The sequence below is a fragment of the Caenorhabditis elegans genome, chromosome II (assembly GCF_000002985.6).
Source record: "Caenorhabditis elegans chromosome II".
In the NCBI taxonomy this organism is placed as follows: Eukaryota; Metazoa; Nematoda; class Chromadorea; order Rhabditida; family Rhabditidae; genus Caenorhabditis; species Caenorhabditis elegans.
Genome location: NC_003280.10, coordinates 10,735,507 through 10,749,961, shown reverse-complemented (window position 1 = coordinate 10,749,961; position 14,455 = coordinate 10,735,507). Strand labels below are relative to the sequence as shown.

At 35.9% G+C, this 14,455-nt stretch overlaps 2 protein-coding genes across 10 annotated transcripts in view; one reads left to right on the top strand and one right to left on the bottom strand.

The window, feature by feature from the left end:
• The window catches only part of mpz-1 (PDZ domain-containing protein), a gene marked incomplete at both ends in the record, with an annotated part of 39,492 nt that extends 28,165 nt beyond the window's left edge, over nt 1-11,327 (top strand). For 4 of the 9 annotated variants that reach the window (NM_001377853.2, NM_001129127.4, NM_001083157.4 and 1 more), the window contains 13 exons: nt 32-106; nt 865-1,434; nt 1,485-1,718; nt 1,982-2,907; nt 3,067-3,268; nt 3,522-3,614; nt 7,408-7,474; nt 7,867-8,465; nt 8,742-8,825; nt 9,524-9,832; nt 9,969-10,109; nt 10,156-10,302; nt 10,604-10,687. In NM_001377853.2, the coding sequence (NP_001364655.1) occupies nt 32-106; nt 865-1,434; nt 1,485-1,718; nt 1,982-2,907; nt 3,067-3,268; nt 3,522-3,614; nt 7,408-7,474; nt 7,867-8,465; nt 8,742-8,825; nt 9,524-9,832; nt 9,969-10,109; nt 10,156-10,302; nt 10,604-10,687 (3,531 nt within the window). Of the gene's footprint in view, nt 1-31; nt 107-864; nt 1,435-1,484; nt 1,719-1,981; nt 2,908-3,066; nt 3,269-3,521; nt 3,615-7,407; nt 7,475-7,866; nt 8,466-8,741; nt 8,838-9,523; nt 9,833-9,968; nt 10,110-10,155; nt 10,303-10,603 lie in introns of those variants that run through there. The other 5 variants (NM_001026867.4, NM_001377854.2, NM_001129129.4 and 2 more) reach the window with 5 other exon arrangements.
• A 6-nt stretch (nt 11,328-11,333) lies between these two features.
• Nucleotides 11,334-12,603, bottom strand: C52A11.3 (PDZ domain-containing protein C52A11.3). The gene is made up of 4 exons (NM_063914.4): nt 12,534-12,603; nt 12,238-12,378; nt 12,047-12,193; nt 11,334-11,877 (listed from the first exon to the last, which is right to left on the bottom strand). The coding sequence occupies exons 1-4, from the start codon at nt 12,558-12,560 to the stop codon at nt 11,797-11,799; spliced, it is 396 nt and encodes a 131-aa protein (NP_496315.2). The 5' UTR covers nt 12,561-12,603; the 3' UTR covers nt 11,334-11,796.
• Nucleotides 12,604-14,455: the final 1,852 nt, after the last annotated feature.

Sequence of the window (14,455 nt, the reverse complement as noted above, 5' to 3'; positions counted from 1 at the left end):
TTAAAAAAGAAATAAAATTGTTTTTTTCCAGGAAGCCATCACCGATGCGACAATCGAACTGAGAGTGTTGCATAAAACAAAAGATTGGAGCAACTGCAACCACAAGGTAATCGAATTTGGGTGTAGTATTAAGATGCAGTGAAACGCGTCCACTAGTTCAATCGATTTTTTTCAAAAGCTTTCCCCTGTCGTTTTTTTTGGTGTGTATGTGTGCTCGCGGGAAAGAGCCTACGGATTAGTGAACTGGATAGCCATACACCGACACGCTTTTATAGCTAAATATGATCATGTATTGTTCCCAGTTTTTTTGTTCGAGGGAAAAAGGCAAATTTTCGTATAGATTCCTTTTAGTCATTTTTTATTTTAATAACAAATATTTTTTGTTTTCTGAATTTTGCAAATATCGAGTTTTTTAATAGAAAACTTGTAGTGACGCCAAGTCGGTCGCATCAAAAATCTGATTAATTGATCTTAGAATTGGGAATCCCTTGAAACAGATTCGATATATTAATCCACCGATTTTAGTGATTTTGTTCTCCAGTTCTAGAAATATTTAGCTTGGACTTTTAAAAGATCATAAAGTTTATTTAGGTATCGTATATTCTGCACCTCTCTTGCTTAACTTTGCCTATTCATATCTTGGTTGATTGTTGTTTTATCAAACAATTTTCAATTAAAATAATATTCTTCTATTCTTTTTCTATAGTTTTGTGGTTAATTGTTTATTGATATCTTAAAAACGAACCGAAATATAAAATTATAAGTTTTTGAAATGGAACAATAATGTGCAGCACTAATAAAAAATAGTAAAAATTCAAAAATATTTAAAGTTATATCTTAAACCAAATATTTTTAAATTTTCAGCGAGAAGAACGATTGGAATCCCCACCGCTTCCACCTCCACCGCCGGAAGTTCTCTCGTCACCTCCGAAAAGTCCAGTTGCATCAGTTCAACCAACTCCTCGGGATCTTGAAGAAGTTCTGACTCGATCAACAGCTTCATCACTAGAATATCATTCTGGACAACGGACGTCTCAGCTTCACATTCTAAGCACTGAGGAGGAAGTTCTACAAGCAACACCACCTTCATCGCCTGAAAACAAATCTTCTGAAGTGCCTCCATCGATTTCTCCGAGTGGCATCAAATTAGCAGGTGAAGTGACTGCTCCAGAAGAAATAGAAGTTGTGAAGGAGCAAGCAGAAAATGTGGATAGAGCAGAAACAGCAGCAACAGGAGCAGAAGTTGAAGCAACATCGACTCCAACAGCAGAAGCAATAGGAAATAGTAAAGACGACGAATCGACGACGACTTCAATTAGTCAGCAGTCGGTTGGTCTACAGACTCAGGCACTTAACAGCACTGAAGTTAATAGCAATATGTCAAGAGTCACGTCAAGGACACCTTCAACCGGATCTGAAAGTCTTCAGAATCAGGTAAAAACTTTAAAAAGTAAAAAAAAAATATAAGAAGCCCAAAATTTCAGGCCCGTCAACTAGTTCGTTCGAAATACTGGGGAGAAGCTAGAACAGTGACTCTTGTCAGAGAGCCTAACAAGTCTTTCGGAATATCAATTGTTGGTGGTCGAGTGGAAGTGTCTCAGAAAGGTGGACTCCCCGGAACTGGAAATACTGTCTGTGGTATTTTTATCAAGAGTGTTCTACCGAATAGTCCGGCTGGAAGAAGTGGACAGATGAATATGGGAGATCGAGTTATTAGCGTAAGTTTAATGGAAACTGAAAACTGGTCTAAAATAGGTTTTTTTTCAAAATTGAAAACAAAATCATAAAAAGTTTATTAATTTTTACATTTTTTCAAATTTTTTAAACATTTATATTCGGTCATTCATTTGAAGCAAATTCCCAAATTGACTCTACTGCACCTTTAACTATGTACTACATTTTTCGGTATATTCCTCACATCCCCTATTTCTTCTTTAACCCAAAATTCCATTGGTCGACAACTAATTCACATATTATTCAGGTAAATGACGTGGATCTTCGTGACGCGACCCACGAGCAAGCGGTGAATGCAATCAAAAATGCATCGAATCCGGTTCGCTTCGTTCTTCAATCTCTTCACACGAACCAGCAGAACATGATCAACTCAGCATCAAACTCCACAGTTGGCTCTGTAAGATTTGAGAACGCAAAGCCCGAAGAAGAGCTACCACCGACTGCGCTCGTAACTCCACTGAAACCAATGATAAGCAGCAGTGGTTCATCAACATCTAAACCAGCGATGAACTTTCCACCACCATCAATTTCAACAACTACAACTACATCAATGGAGTCTGAAAGTAAAGAGGAAGAGGCAACAAGTTCATCACCGGATATCCAGAGAGAAAATACAGTTAAACGGAGAAGTATGGATGTAGAAAGGGAACAACCTGAAGCAAACCCAGTAGAAGAAACTTCTATAGTCAAGGAGAAAACTCCTCCACGAAAAATATCTGCAAAGTCGAATTCCAGTCAAAAGGAGAGTAACGACCGTAAAGAAATTAAAAAGCAGAAAAGTGTAGAACGAGAAATGTCAGTTGAAAGTAAGAAAAGTGTACGAAGCATTAAGAAACATCGGCAGGAATCTACAATAATCAAAAAATCCCCATCTAACGAAACAGCTCCACTTATAGTATCTGATGTGAGTAGCTCTGAAACACACGAAGATGAGCCACAGGCAATGTCACCATCTACCTCATTTGATACACGTGACGCTGATGCAATGAGAGCACTTGGAATCGACGATGATTCTGCGGCATTTCAAATTAAAAATGACGGAGAAGAACCATCGAAATTTTTCTATACAGCTGGAAAAATCGAGAGAAAATACGATTCGGATGGTGGAGAGCTCGTTCTTGTTGCATGTGAACGACCGGATGGAGGTCTCGGGATTTCGTTGGCAGGGAATAAGTGAGTTCAGATCGTTTTTGATTTGAAACTATAGAAATATTGGTAAAGTAGAATCTATTAGTATTGCTTTCGGAACTTTAAAAAGTCTGAAAATATTTTAAAGTTTTTAGAAAAGTAGCACAAAACGCAATTCATGAAATTCCTTCAAAACATTTACAGAGATCGAGATAAACAAAATGTATTCGTTGTGAACGTCCGTCCATCTTGTCCACTGGCTATCCGGCCCGGAGATGAACTTCTCGAAATCAATGGACGCCTTCTCAACAAGATCTCCCACGTCGCAGCGTCAGCAGTAGTCCGAGAGTGTTGTGATCAGCATCAGAATATTGAAATTGTGTTGAGAAGAAGGAATGGGGCTTTGGTGAGTTATCGCTTACAATTAGTTTTTAAAAATTAAAAATTTCCCGTTTGAGTGTGCCAAACATGTAGTCCTGAATTTTTTTTTGGAAATTCTAACCTTTCAGGGACGCTTTCAATACCTCTAGTTTCAATTGATTATTTTCAAAATATTCAAAAAATGGTTCAGATTATCCATTCGGAAAATTTACATGTAGACGTTTCTAGTTTGATTTTTCCACTTTTTATACATGTAACAAACCATTAATCTTTTGAAGAACGAATGCGCGGTACGAAGTGACACGATCACCAGCAGTCAGTCTCTCCCTTCACCTCCGACGTCTCCCTCGACATTGGCTCCTTCCGAATCGGTGAGTAGATCATTTTCCTGCATTTTTTGCCAATGTGCCTCTTCTCATTGCCGTCAAAATCATACGCTCCCTCGCCCCAAGTCATGGTGTCTCTCAGTCACTTTTGTGAATTATTCATTCAAATTTTCAATGCACAAACAAGTTCTTCCGTCTTCCCTCTCTGGATTTTTCGGATTGAATCTGTTCCCTTTTGAGCCGTAGTACTAGTCGGCAAAAAAGAGCAGCTTCTAAAAATCGTTCAATTATTTTTCTAGTATTTTCTGAAATTTCAAATTTGTAATATCCAAAAATCCAAAAAACAAAATAATAAAGGAATAAAAAATTAAGACTTCCTATTACGGAAACCTGCCATATCTCGGCTCCCCGAAAAAAAAACACACAACTGAAAGGCGATACGTTTTGTGGTGTGAGAGGCAAGGTAAATAATCATGCTGTGTAAATATCAAGCCGTTTTCAGAAAAATAAAGACATGTTTTGTGTGGTCCCTTATACCAAGATTTCATCACGCTTGGTTAGAACCACTTTTTCGCTGACTCCATCTATTTTTTCCAATGTTTTTTTATCGGAAAAATTGTGCCAGCTCGACTGAAATTTTTGGGACAGTTTTTTCTAAAATAAAATAATTAAACAAAAAAAGATGGTCCCGGGAAAAATACAAAAAAAAAAGTTTCAGACAAATTTCAATAGATTTCTGAATATTTCCAAAAGCTTCTAGAAATTATTGGAAAAGCCCAAATAATTTTTTTGAGCTTGAAAATTTCTGAAAATGCTAGAAAATTACAGACAAATTTGGAAACATTTTTCGGAACATTTTATGAATACCTAAAAGTTTCTAAAAATTTTCCTAAATTTCCAGAATTTTTTTTATATTGAAAAATTTCTCAGACAAAAAAAAAATTTCCAATAAAAGTTTCGAAAAAAAAATCATCCGGCAACCTATTTTAATTGCCCTTATTTTCCGAGGCCATGTTTTCCGAGACGATTTCCAAATTCTAAAAATCTAGGATTTTTTTTTCAAAGTTCAAATTTGCCAGATTTTTGTTTATTTTCATTTAGTCCCAAACTCACATTAATTCTTTAGTCATGACAATCTTAAAATCTTAATCGTTTCTCTCAAAATTTTCTTCCCTGTATCCATCTATCTTTTCTGCTCTTTTTTCTTCTAGGTTTTCGGGGTGCTCAGCGCCAACTTTTCGCTCGTCGTCTGTTTTCTGCTCCATCATCATCATCATCATCGTCGTCGTCGTCAACGCCTTCGCCTGCTTCTCCTCTTGTCTCTTTCTTCATTTCTCTCCGTGTATTCAAATATGCTCGCGTGTAGTCGTCGTCGTCGCAGCGGCGAAGCTTAAACAAGGCGCGAGAGCCGCTTTTGCTTCCTATCTCTCGCCGACTCCAACATCTCAATGATCTCTTAGATTTGTCTCTTGTATTCGTTTCCACACACACACACACATACACACACTATTCGTCAGATTTATTCGTTGTGGAGTTTTTTATATATTTTTTTATAAGAAAACGACGAAAAAGTTGTGTCTTTTTCTATTTATTTTTATAGGTTTTCCTACTTTACTTTCTTTGTGTTTCTGAACTCTTCAACTCCTACATTCAAATTAACTTATTCATATTTTAATACTCTTTTATATCCAAAGCCTATTTACTTCCACTTCCGCATTCAGGCCCTCATGAAAAAATTTAGTTGAAAAAAAAAGAAGAAAAAAATAATTTTTAATTACTTGTTTCGTATATTTTTGTTTTCAAAAACAACCCATCGCCATGGCAACTAACCCAATAATTTTCTAGGCGGTTTTTGAAATACTAGAACTTAATTATTCGTTAAATTCACCGAAAAATAGTAGTTATGACAATCAGGAATTTGGGAATCTGGAAAATTAAGTTTAAGTTTTTTTTTTCTGGCCAGATATCCAGATTGGCTTAATAGAACATTATCTTGTTTTCGAATTTTCTGGTAATTTCAATTAATTTTAAGATTTCCATTTTCAGTAACTTATGTGCAAAACAGACCAAAAATTACCCCAATGACCCCCACGAGATGTCGGCTGCTCCCCCTGTTTCCGAACGGCCCTTTCCCTCTAGGGAATGTCCGATGTTTGGCGCCATCTTAACCACCACTTGATGTGAAGCCTTCAAATTTTTCAATTGTTTGCTTAGATAGAACGTCTTCTCCGCTGGGTTTTTTACTTCTTGAGCTCCATGAGCCATTTATTTTTATCTTTTTTTTTTCATTCTCTGCCATCATCATTTGCACTCTATTGAAATGTACACGTAGTAAGAGTCGTCATCTTTATATTCTGCAGATAGAAAGTTCATTTATCAACTGCTTCTTCTTTTTTTTCCTTTTTTGCTCTTTCCGCGCCTTTTACTCGATACATTCTCAACTTTTTTCGCGTTTTTTTCGTGGCCCTCATCCGTACCCACAATGTCTTCTTTTTCCTTCATCGTCGTCTTCAGCTTCTTCTTCTTCTTCTTCTTCTTCTTCTTCTTCATTTTTCAAGTTGCATTTTGCTCCGAAAGAAGGAATGTGAGATTGTGTGTATGGGGTGGGTAGGCTCTCCGTGTGTGTGCAACAACTCAACTCAACACACACACAGAGCGCCCACTTACTCTCGTCTCGATTTTCATCCACGACCGCCTTGTCTCACAAAGATGGAAAATGTGGAAAGAGAGAGAGAGAGAGAGAAAGCTTCAACTCACCCTTCCGATACATACACACATCTTCTTCTCCTTCTTCGTACTCATTCATCGTTAGGATAACTTTTTTCCAACCACTCATCACTTAGTGTACCTCCTAATTTGCACTTTGTAGGGAATTTTCTGTAATTTCATGTTGTGGTTTGGCACCACAACATCATAATCCCATTCTATTCGTGAGGTGTTACTGTATTTTCGTGAAAATTTGGCACTACACTTTAAAGGCGCACTATGTTTTCTGAATGGGTCTCGCAACGATCTCTAGTTTAGGGATCACTATAGTTCACATATTTGTTAATTTTATATAGTAAAATTAGTTTATGAAATGCCGTTCCCTAAACTGTGAAGATAAGAATATACCATAACAGATCCTGGCAGGGGTGGACGAGCTCTATAAAATGGTCTGATGCACCATGTTGGTTCAACATCGTTCATTGAAAATTAGCGTCAAAATATAGAACATCGCTTGGATTACCCAAAAATAAAAATTACATCAGCTGAAATATATGAAAAAAAAATGCTGAGAAGATATCTGAAAGTTATCAATTGCCGAAAAACAAAGCTTGATAATTCGATAATTCGGAAATCGACTGTTCAAAACTTTCAGGCCATTTTTTTAGCATTTTCTCAATTTTTGGGCTGAAATAAATGCTATTTTTAAATAACCCAAGTGATTTTTCACACATTTTCGTTGAAAAATGTAGGAACAACATGATGCAATAGACCGATTTGAGTCTACAACCTAAACTTGTTTAAATTTTCGATGCCCATTTATCTCCCTGAAAATCAGAAAATAAGCACTCGAAAGCACATGTTGTTGGGTTTTTGTTTTTGATTGACAACATGTGTGTGTGGTTGGGGTTGGGGGTCCCGTGCGGAAATTGAAAGCGACGTCTTCACGCGTAACGGCCCCACCACTTTTCTTGACTTCTGGAGACAAGTGCCCAGAGCCACTTTTCGTCGTCCCCTCCCTGCTTATTCATTCATCAGAACTCTTCTTTTCTCTAATGTGTGCTCTTATTGTTTTTGAGCACCTCTCATTGGCTTTTTGTGTGCCCCCATTATTTATTGTGCCTTTTTTCAGAAGTCGACAGCACCACAAATGCCAACGACTACAGAAGGCATTGAGAATGCTGCTCCAAATCAAGAAGGTATTGAATTATTTTTTTTATTTGTGAAAAACGGATAAAGTTGATGTACGACTATGCGATTTTTGGTAAATTTCTAAAAATTTTCAAAATGAGAGCAATAACACCCAATTTGTCGACATAAACAGAAATTATCCAGCTCTTTGGTTTTTCATTTTTGATATTTGATATTTAATTTTTTTATAATATTTTGAAATTTTGAAATTAGCAAAAAATTGAAAAAAAAATCGCTACTGCAGGTTAATGCCAATTTAACTGCACAGTTTAAAAAACTTACTTACTTACTTAGACGATCCGTTCTTCAGGAATTCGTGGTATTCCTGCGGATCACAGCAAGCCATTGTTTTCGGTCCTTGGCTATATAAACCTGAAAATTCAAGTTATTATTTTTTCAGAATTAAGCCGAAAGAAGTCGTTTTCCCAAGAACGTACTCAAGCAATCGAGAATGGACGGGAAACGATGATCGAAATCGATAAAGATGGAAAAGGTCTAGGCCTGTCGATTGTCGGTGGAGCAGATACTGTACTTGGTACAGTAGTCATTCACGAAGTATATTCCGATGGAGCAGCTGCTCATGACGGCCGGCTCAAGCCTGGAGATCAGGTTCTAGAAGTGAATGGAACATCGTTACGAGGTGTCACACATGACCAGTCGATCGCATATTTGAGAAGGACACCGCCAAAAGTTCGGCTGTTAATATATCGAGATGTGAATCTTCAGCTGTCGTTACTGGATCCAACTCAAATCTATAACATTTTTGAAATTGATTTGGTGAAGAAAACAGGAAGAGGCCTCGGAATTTCAATTGTCGGGAGAAAGAATGAACCGGGTGTATATGTCAGTGAAATTGTGAAGGGAGGACTAGCGGAGTCTGATGGACGTCTCATGACTGGAGATCAAATTCTTGAAGTCAATGGGAAAGATGTGAGGGGATGTATGCAAGAAGATGTTGCGGCGATGCTTAAGACGATTACTGGTAAAGTGCATTTAAAGGTGAGTAGATGTGTTAGTTTATTTAATTGGAAAAAAATTTGGACGTTCACCTTTTTATACCAGAATAAAAAAGACTTTTTTTTTAACTTTAAATCTGTCCAAAAGTTCATAGCTTAAAAATTTTTATTAAAAAAAATTATGACTTTTTTTGGCTCTGATAATCAAAACCGGCTTGAAGAATTTTCGAGGAAACTCTTCAAAACCCTAAATTATTATACTACTGCTCTCATAAAACTCACATCGAAATCCCCTGACTAATCCAAAAAATATCTTCAGCTCGGCCGTTGGAAGATCACAGAAACAGCAAATCGAGTTCACGCTGCAACACAGGCGCTAGCAAAATCGGCGACGACTCCAAGGGTTGGTAGAAAGGTAAGCACAGTGTCGAATGGCAGGCCATAGCAACCAATTTTCACCGATTTTTATTTTATTTATTTCACCTAGTTGCATTCTCATTCAGTACATTCAGTTTTCATTTTTCAATTCTCCTATTTTTCCCTAATTTCTGATATAGATTCTATGTAAAAATAGGCGCATGTAGATCATATTATCATTTTCGATTATTTTAATTGTTTGTAGAAAACCTTTAGGTTTTTTCCTGGTTTTTTAAAAGCTCAAACCTAGAAAAAACTTACACCTAAAAATAACCGTAACTCTAGCAAGTCGCATGAACTTTTAATTCTAAAGAATTATTTTTTTAAGCGCAATTTATCTTGAAAGTCACATTGAGCTTGTAAATTCGAAAATTTTCCTTTAAAAATGAAACTGGATGTGCAACACAACTTCTAACCAACCAATTTTTATTTATTCGTCATCGATTTTTAAATTTTCAAATTTTTATTTTTCATTTGATTATCGGGCCGATTCTGCACGTGCTTACCTCAAAAAACACCTTACGAACGCCATAGACAAAGTGCTGGTCTCCATACTAACAGGATGATTTTTATTGATTTTATCTTCAATTTTTGCACCACAATACACCACGTGGCACCAGCACTTTTATCTTTGGCAACCCCATGTTTCCCAAAATTGATTTCTAATCGAGGATCTTTGTTCAGACAACAGAAAATAATAATGACCCCGTTAGACCCGTGGCTGTCGCTGTATCCAGTCCAGCCGCCACGCCAAGTACTTCTGCAAGTGTGACAGTAACATCAGCGCCTGCAACATCAGTACCTGAGCCGAATGTTGTGGTGGAGCCGATTCCAGGTCCGACAAGTGCAAGGGAGGAGAGGAACGATGTTCCACCACCGGCACCTCCAATGAGACCAATTATCACTCATACGTCTCCCGAAGGTTGTGAGACTCAACAAGAACCAGCTGGATTGTCACCGGTCACGGAAGAACCTTCTTCGGGTTGTGACTTTGTAAGTATTTCTTTGAAAGATTTTTGAAATTTTCTACCTCATAAAATATGTATGTGTTTGTTATGTTTCTACTTACTGCAAGACGAGAACTATGATTTTAAGTTTTTGCGCAAATTGTTTCAAGTTAATATTTCAGATGAGTGTACAAGAAGAAGAACAACCACGTACACCAACAACCACTACCTCGAGCAGCAATAACAACAATTCACTTGCAATTGATATTATTCATGACCTGAAAGAAGAAGGCAGCGATACGTTGCTCGTCGAGCTCAAAAAGGTATTCATTGACATCTTCAAAATATACCATTTCAAGTATTCTTTAGGTTGTTGATCAGCAACTTGGCATGGGAATTGGAAAGAGATCACGAGGAATTTTGGTAACTTCTCTACAACCTGGATCAGCTGCCGCTGAGAAATTGAAAGTTGGAGATCGGATTTTAGCGGTCAATGCGCTTCCAGTTTCTGATCAGGTAAGATTTGTATTTGGAAAATTAGTAAAGATTGGGACAAGCTTGAGCCCTGCTAGTTCTAATTTGTTAAATTGGCTGAGTGGCGATCCACAGCATGGTGGTGTGATACGGAGCTGCGTAAAATACTTTGTGAAATGAGGGCATTTTTTTAAGTGGCAAAATCTTAGTAATTGTCATTTTTTGACTTCAATGAAAGTTTTTCTAACAAACGTTTTACTATGATGATTTTTTGGCGCTACCTTTAAAATTTCCAGAAACAAAAATTATAACTTTCAAAATAATAACTTTCAAATATTTTCAGCTCTCCGCGGTGACATTTGTCAAAGCCTCCGGTCAACGGCTGTATCTTCAAATTGCCCGTCCACACAGTATCCCTCAACAATGAAAAGACTAGTACTGTAGACCCTCTCTCACACACTTCTCCCTGTTACAACATACGTGATATTTTAGTCTTGTAGGTGATCAAACACTCAATTCGTTTCGATTTCCGGGTTTTACACTCTTTCCCTTCATATTCGTCGTTCATTTTCTGACGAACTTCTAATAATATTCTAGCATTCCTACCTTCAAAAGTGCTCAATGTTATTCGTACCGCTTCCCCCTTAAAATTATTTCCTTGTTTTTTTCTTGATTCGAATCCTCTCCCCCAACTTTCAACACAACTCAGGTTTCCATATTTTTTTCTTAATTTTTTTTGAATTTTTTTTTTTGAAATATAGGCGAGCAATTTTATGCATTTTGTAGGCAGTCAATTATGTCTCGCCTCTTCTGTCAAACTCTGCAGGGTACTTTTTTGAAATGTTTTTCTTTTTGAAGTTTTACCGTTTTTTTTTTTGAAAACTATTCAATTCGTTCCAAACATGCTGAATATCTAGTCGTTTTACACCCATTTGCAAAGTATGCGGTGATATTATTTCCTTAAGTTTAGTGTTCTATCTTTTAGTCCTTATTTTGGATCTTTCATTGTTTTATTTTTGGATAATTTCCCACGCATGAATAGTATATAATAAACTGTTTTTCTTGTGTTTATTGTTTTTTTTTAATATTTCATAAATATTCCAATTAGTCGAGTAACCTCCCACCAGGAAGTTCAATAATTTTTTAAGATCGTTACAATAAAACTGTTGAGGTTAGTCAGGAAAAAAAATGTTATAGCGTGTGTGAGGAGGTGAAATTGCTAGCAAAATAGATTTTTTGACGGATAAAATCTACAACAGTAAGTAAGTGCATTCCGTTACAATGCGAGATTTGAATTTTGGTACAGATAAAGGGTTCGTTGGGGAAATAATTATTGTATCTTATCAATTTCTTGCAGCAAACTTCAACAAATTTTAGAAACTTTGGTAATGCCAAAAAAAGTTGATGAGGTTGGTTGAGGCTTTTTGCTGAAATTAGCCTTTTGGAAAATAATTTTTGGGAAGAAATATACGATTTCAAATAATTAGAAGATAAAAAGAAACTGTTCGTAGCGCAATAATTAAAATATAGGGACCATTATTTATGTACCTTGTGAGGACGGGCGATTTGAAGATACAGTCGTTGACCAGATGCTTTGACCGATTTCACCACCGAGCGCTGAAGTAAGTGACAAATATAGATATCGGATATCTAAATGTTTGTTATAAATATAAACTAGTTAGTCTTGCTCGCATCTTGCACAAATTTCCCCCTTAGAAAATTTTTTCAATTTCAGTCAGTTTTTGGATAATTTTATTGTGTCTCCTATTTGTTGTATCATTCTTACCTGATCCAAAATTGGACGTCCATTGACCGCCAAAATACGATCTCCAACTTTCAATTTCTCAGCGGCAACCGATCCAGGTACTACAGTGGTTATGAGGATTCCACGATCTCTTACCCCGACTCCCATTCCGATTTTCCGATTGGCATCCTGAGAAAAATCTATGAAAGTATAATGGAAGTGTTGATGAAAACCTTCTGAAGCTTGACAAGTAATGTATCACAACCCTCTTCTTTCAAATCGGAAATGATTCCGACAGCGAGTGAACTGTACTCATAACTGCTCAATGTGATAGTTGATGGTGGACTAGGTGGTTGTCTTCGGTGAATTTTTATCTGTAGTATTATTAAATATGTTTCATAAGCTCTTTAGGATGTTTTATATGTTTTATACTTGAAAATTGTTTCAAAAATTGTCAAGCAAAGGGGCAGTATTTTTGAATAATAATCCTAATGTTCAATAATTATTTTTCCACAAAACGATTAATTACCGGAAAGCAGCAAGTGATTCGTCGCATTGTTCTGGAATCCGTAGAAAGTTATGGTCCAAACTGATAGTAAAAATCTTTCATCAGAAAATGATTACTCTCAACTTTATATTTATACCTTCCCGGCTCAAACTTTACCTCTCCAATTAACATTATATTTCATTGTTTTTGAATAAATCATATTTACCCTCTGATCATTTTCATGAGATCATAGGGTAACGCGTGATATATTGAACATTTATATAATTATGAATCACAATAGTCATCACTTTAGGGACTTTTTTGTTGCTAACAATCTCAAATAAATTATTTAGTATGATCAGAGAAGGGGTTTCCAAACTGAGATGAGTAAGAATGACGTTAAAAAACTTGCATGCCTACAGTCTAGAAGTTCTTAATTTTTTTTACTTGTTCTAAATCAACTTGAAAGTTCTCACAATCAGTAAATAATTGCAAATATATATTTAAAATTAGTGAAATATAATCTAAGAAAATGTCAGCTGCTACCAAAATTCTGTTCTAACCAGATTTTCGCAAATATTATCTGTCAAACGTTAAAAATAAAAACAAAAAGTTAAAATTTTCTTCCATATAAAATTTGTTAATTTTGTAGTTCCGACTGGTTTGTGCCTTATATCTTACCTTGTGCGGAGTTTGAAAAATCATTTCCGCTCCTTTTTTTAAAGTTTTAATAATTTCGAGGTTAACATGCGTAAAAATATGTCTCATTTCAAAAAAGAAGATCAGACAAGCTAACATTGTTTGAAACTAGATGTGTCATGGAAAAAAAATCATTCAGAATTTTTATTCGGCAAAAAATCGAATTTTTCACAAAATATAAATTTGACTCCTTTTTAAAAAATGTATGATAATTTTGAAAGTTGCCAAAATTCAAAAAAAAATTGCACATAGCTGAATTTTAACCCTTTTTTTCTAGCTTTTTCTTGTACCTAAGTTCGGTTTTTGGGAAATTGATCTGAAGATTTTCTGACGCACCACACTTTTTTTAAAGTCTTTTTCTAAAAAATTTCAATTATTTTTCTCATTTTCAATTCGCTCTTTAAATGTTGTTATTCCTTCCCAGGAAAAAATTGGACTGTCATGTTTTGTACGAAAATTCCCTGACTTGAATACTTTAGATTTTTATTTTTGTATTTGTATTTAATCTGGAATATTCCTTTTTCACGAGCACTTGATTTCAAAATTGTATTTCTATTGCTTTCAGAATGTACATAATTCTACAAAACTTCTCATTGTAGCGTGTAAACAGATCCTGTTTTCCCCCGTTAATTTAAGACAGAACAATTCTTCGAACAATTTTTTCTGAATCCCTTTCCTCTTTCTATTCCCTTCTACTACCTTTTCTTCGAATTCTCACTCCATTTGAGCCACGAATCGTTGTCAAGGAGACTCTGTGTTGTCAGAAGCAGAAGACACCGAAAGAAACGAGCCTCCGTGTGAATGTAATTCAGGTTTTGGATTTCCGAAAAACGAAGAATGTGAATTAACTTTTTTCGTACGGCATTTTCTATTTCCATCTTTCCTCTTTTTTCAAAAAATCACCTGTTCCTCTGCCCACATCAAACTCACATACTTCTGTCATCTTGCTCTCTTTTAGCCAAACTTGTTTGAAATTGAATCGGCGAAAATGCCAATTGATAAGTATAAATTAAGTTTGAATAAAGTATAAACTGGGGTTCTGGTAGAGCAATTATATTTGTCATAATTCAGATAGGATGGTTTTAGAAAAATCGGTTCTCCCAGACCAGGTCTGGTTAGCGCAAAAGTCACGAATTTTCATTTCAAATAAGTAGAAAATATCCTGTAAATAATTTCTTAAAAGTTTCCCAGTTACTATCAGAAAGAATGTGGATGAGTAATGTCATAAACTTACAAAAGTGATGCCGACTCGGGTTTATCTCAAT

What these genes read in the sequence shown, in the direction of transcription:
- C52A11.3 (NM_063914.4), bottom strand. Translation starts at nt 12,560, where the DNA reads ATGCGACGAATCACTTGCTGCTTTCCG. An exon ending in GAATCACTTGCTGCTTTCCG is followed by an intron (nt 12,379 to 12,533) that starts GTAATTAATCGT and finishes ATAATACTACAG; the next exon opens with ATAAAAATTCACCGAAGACA. An exon ending in GACGTCCAATTTTGGATCAG is followed by an intron (nt 11,878 to 12,046) that starts GTAAGAATGATA and finishes CACTTACTTCAG; the next exon opens with CGCTCGGTGGTGAAATCGGT.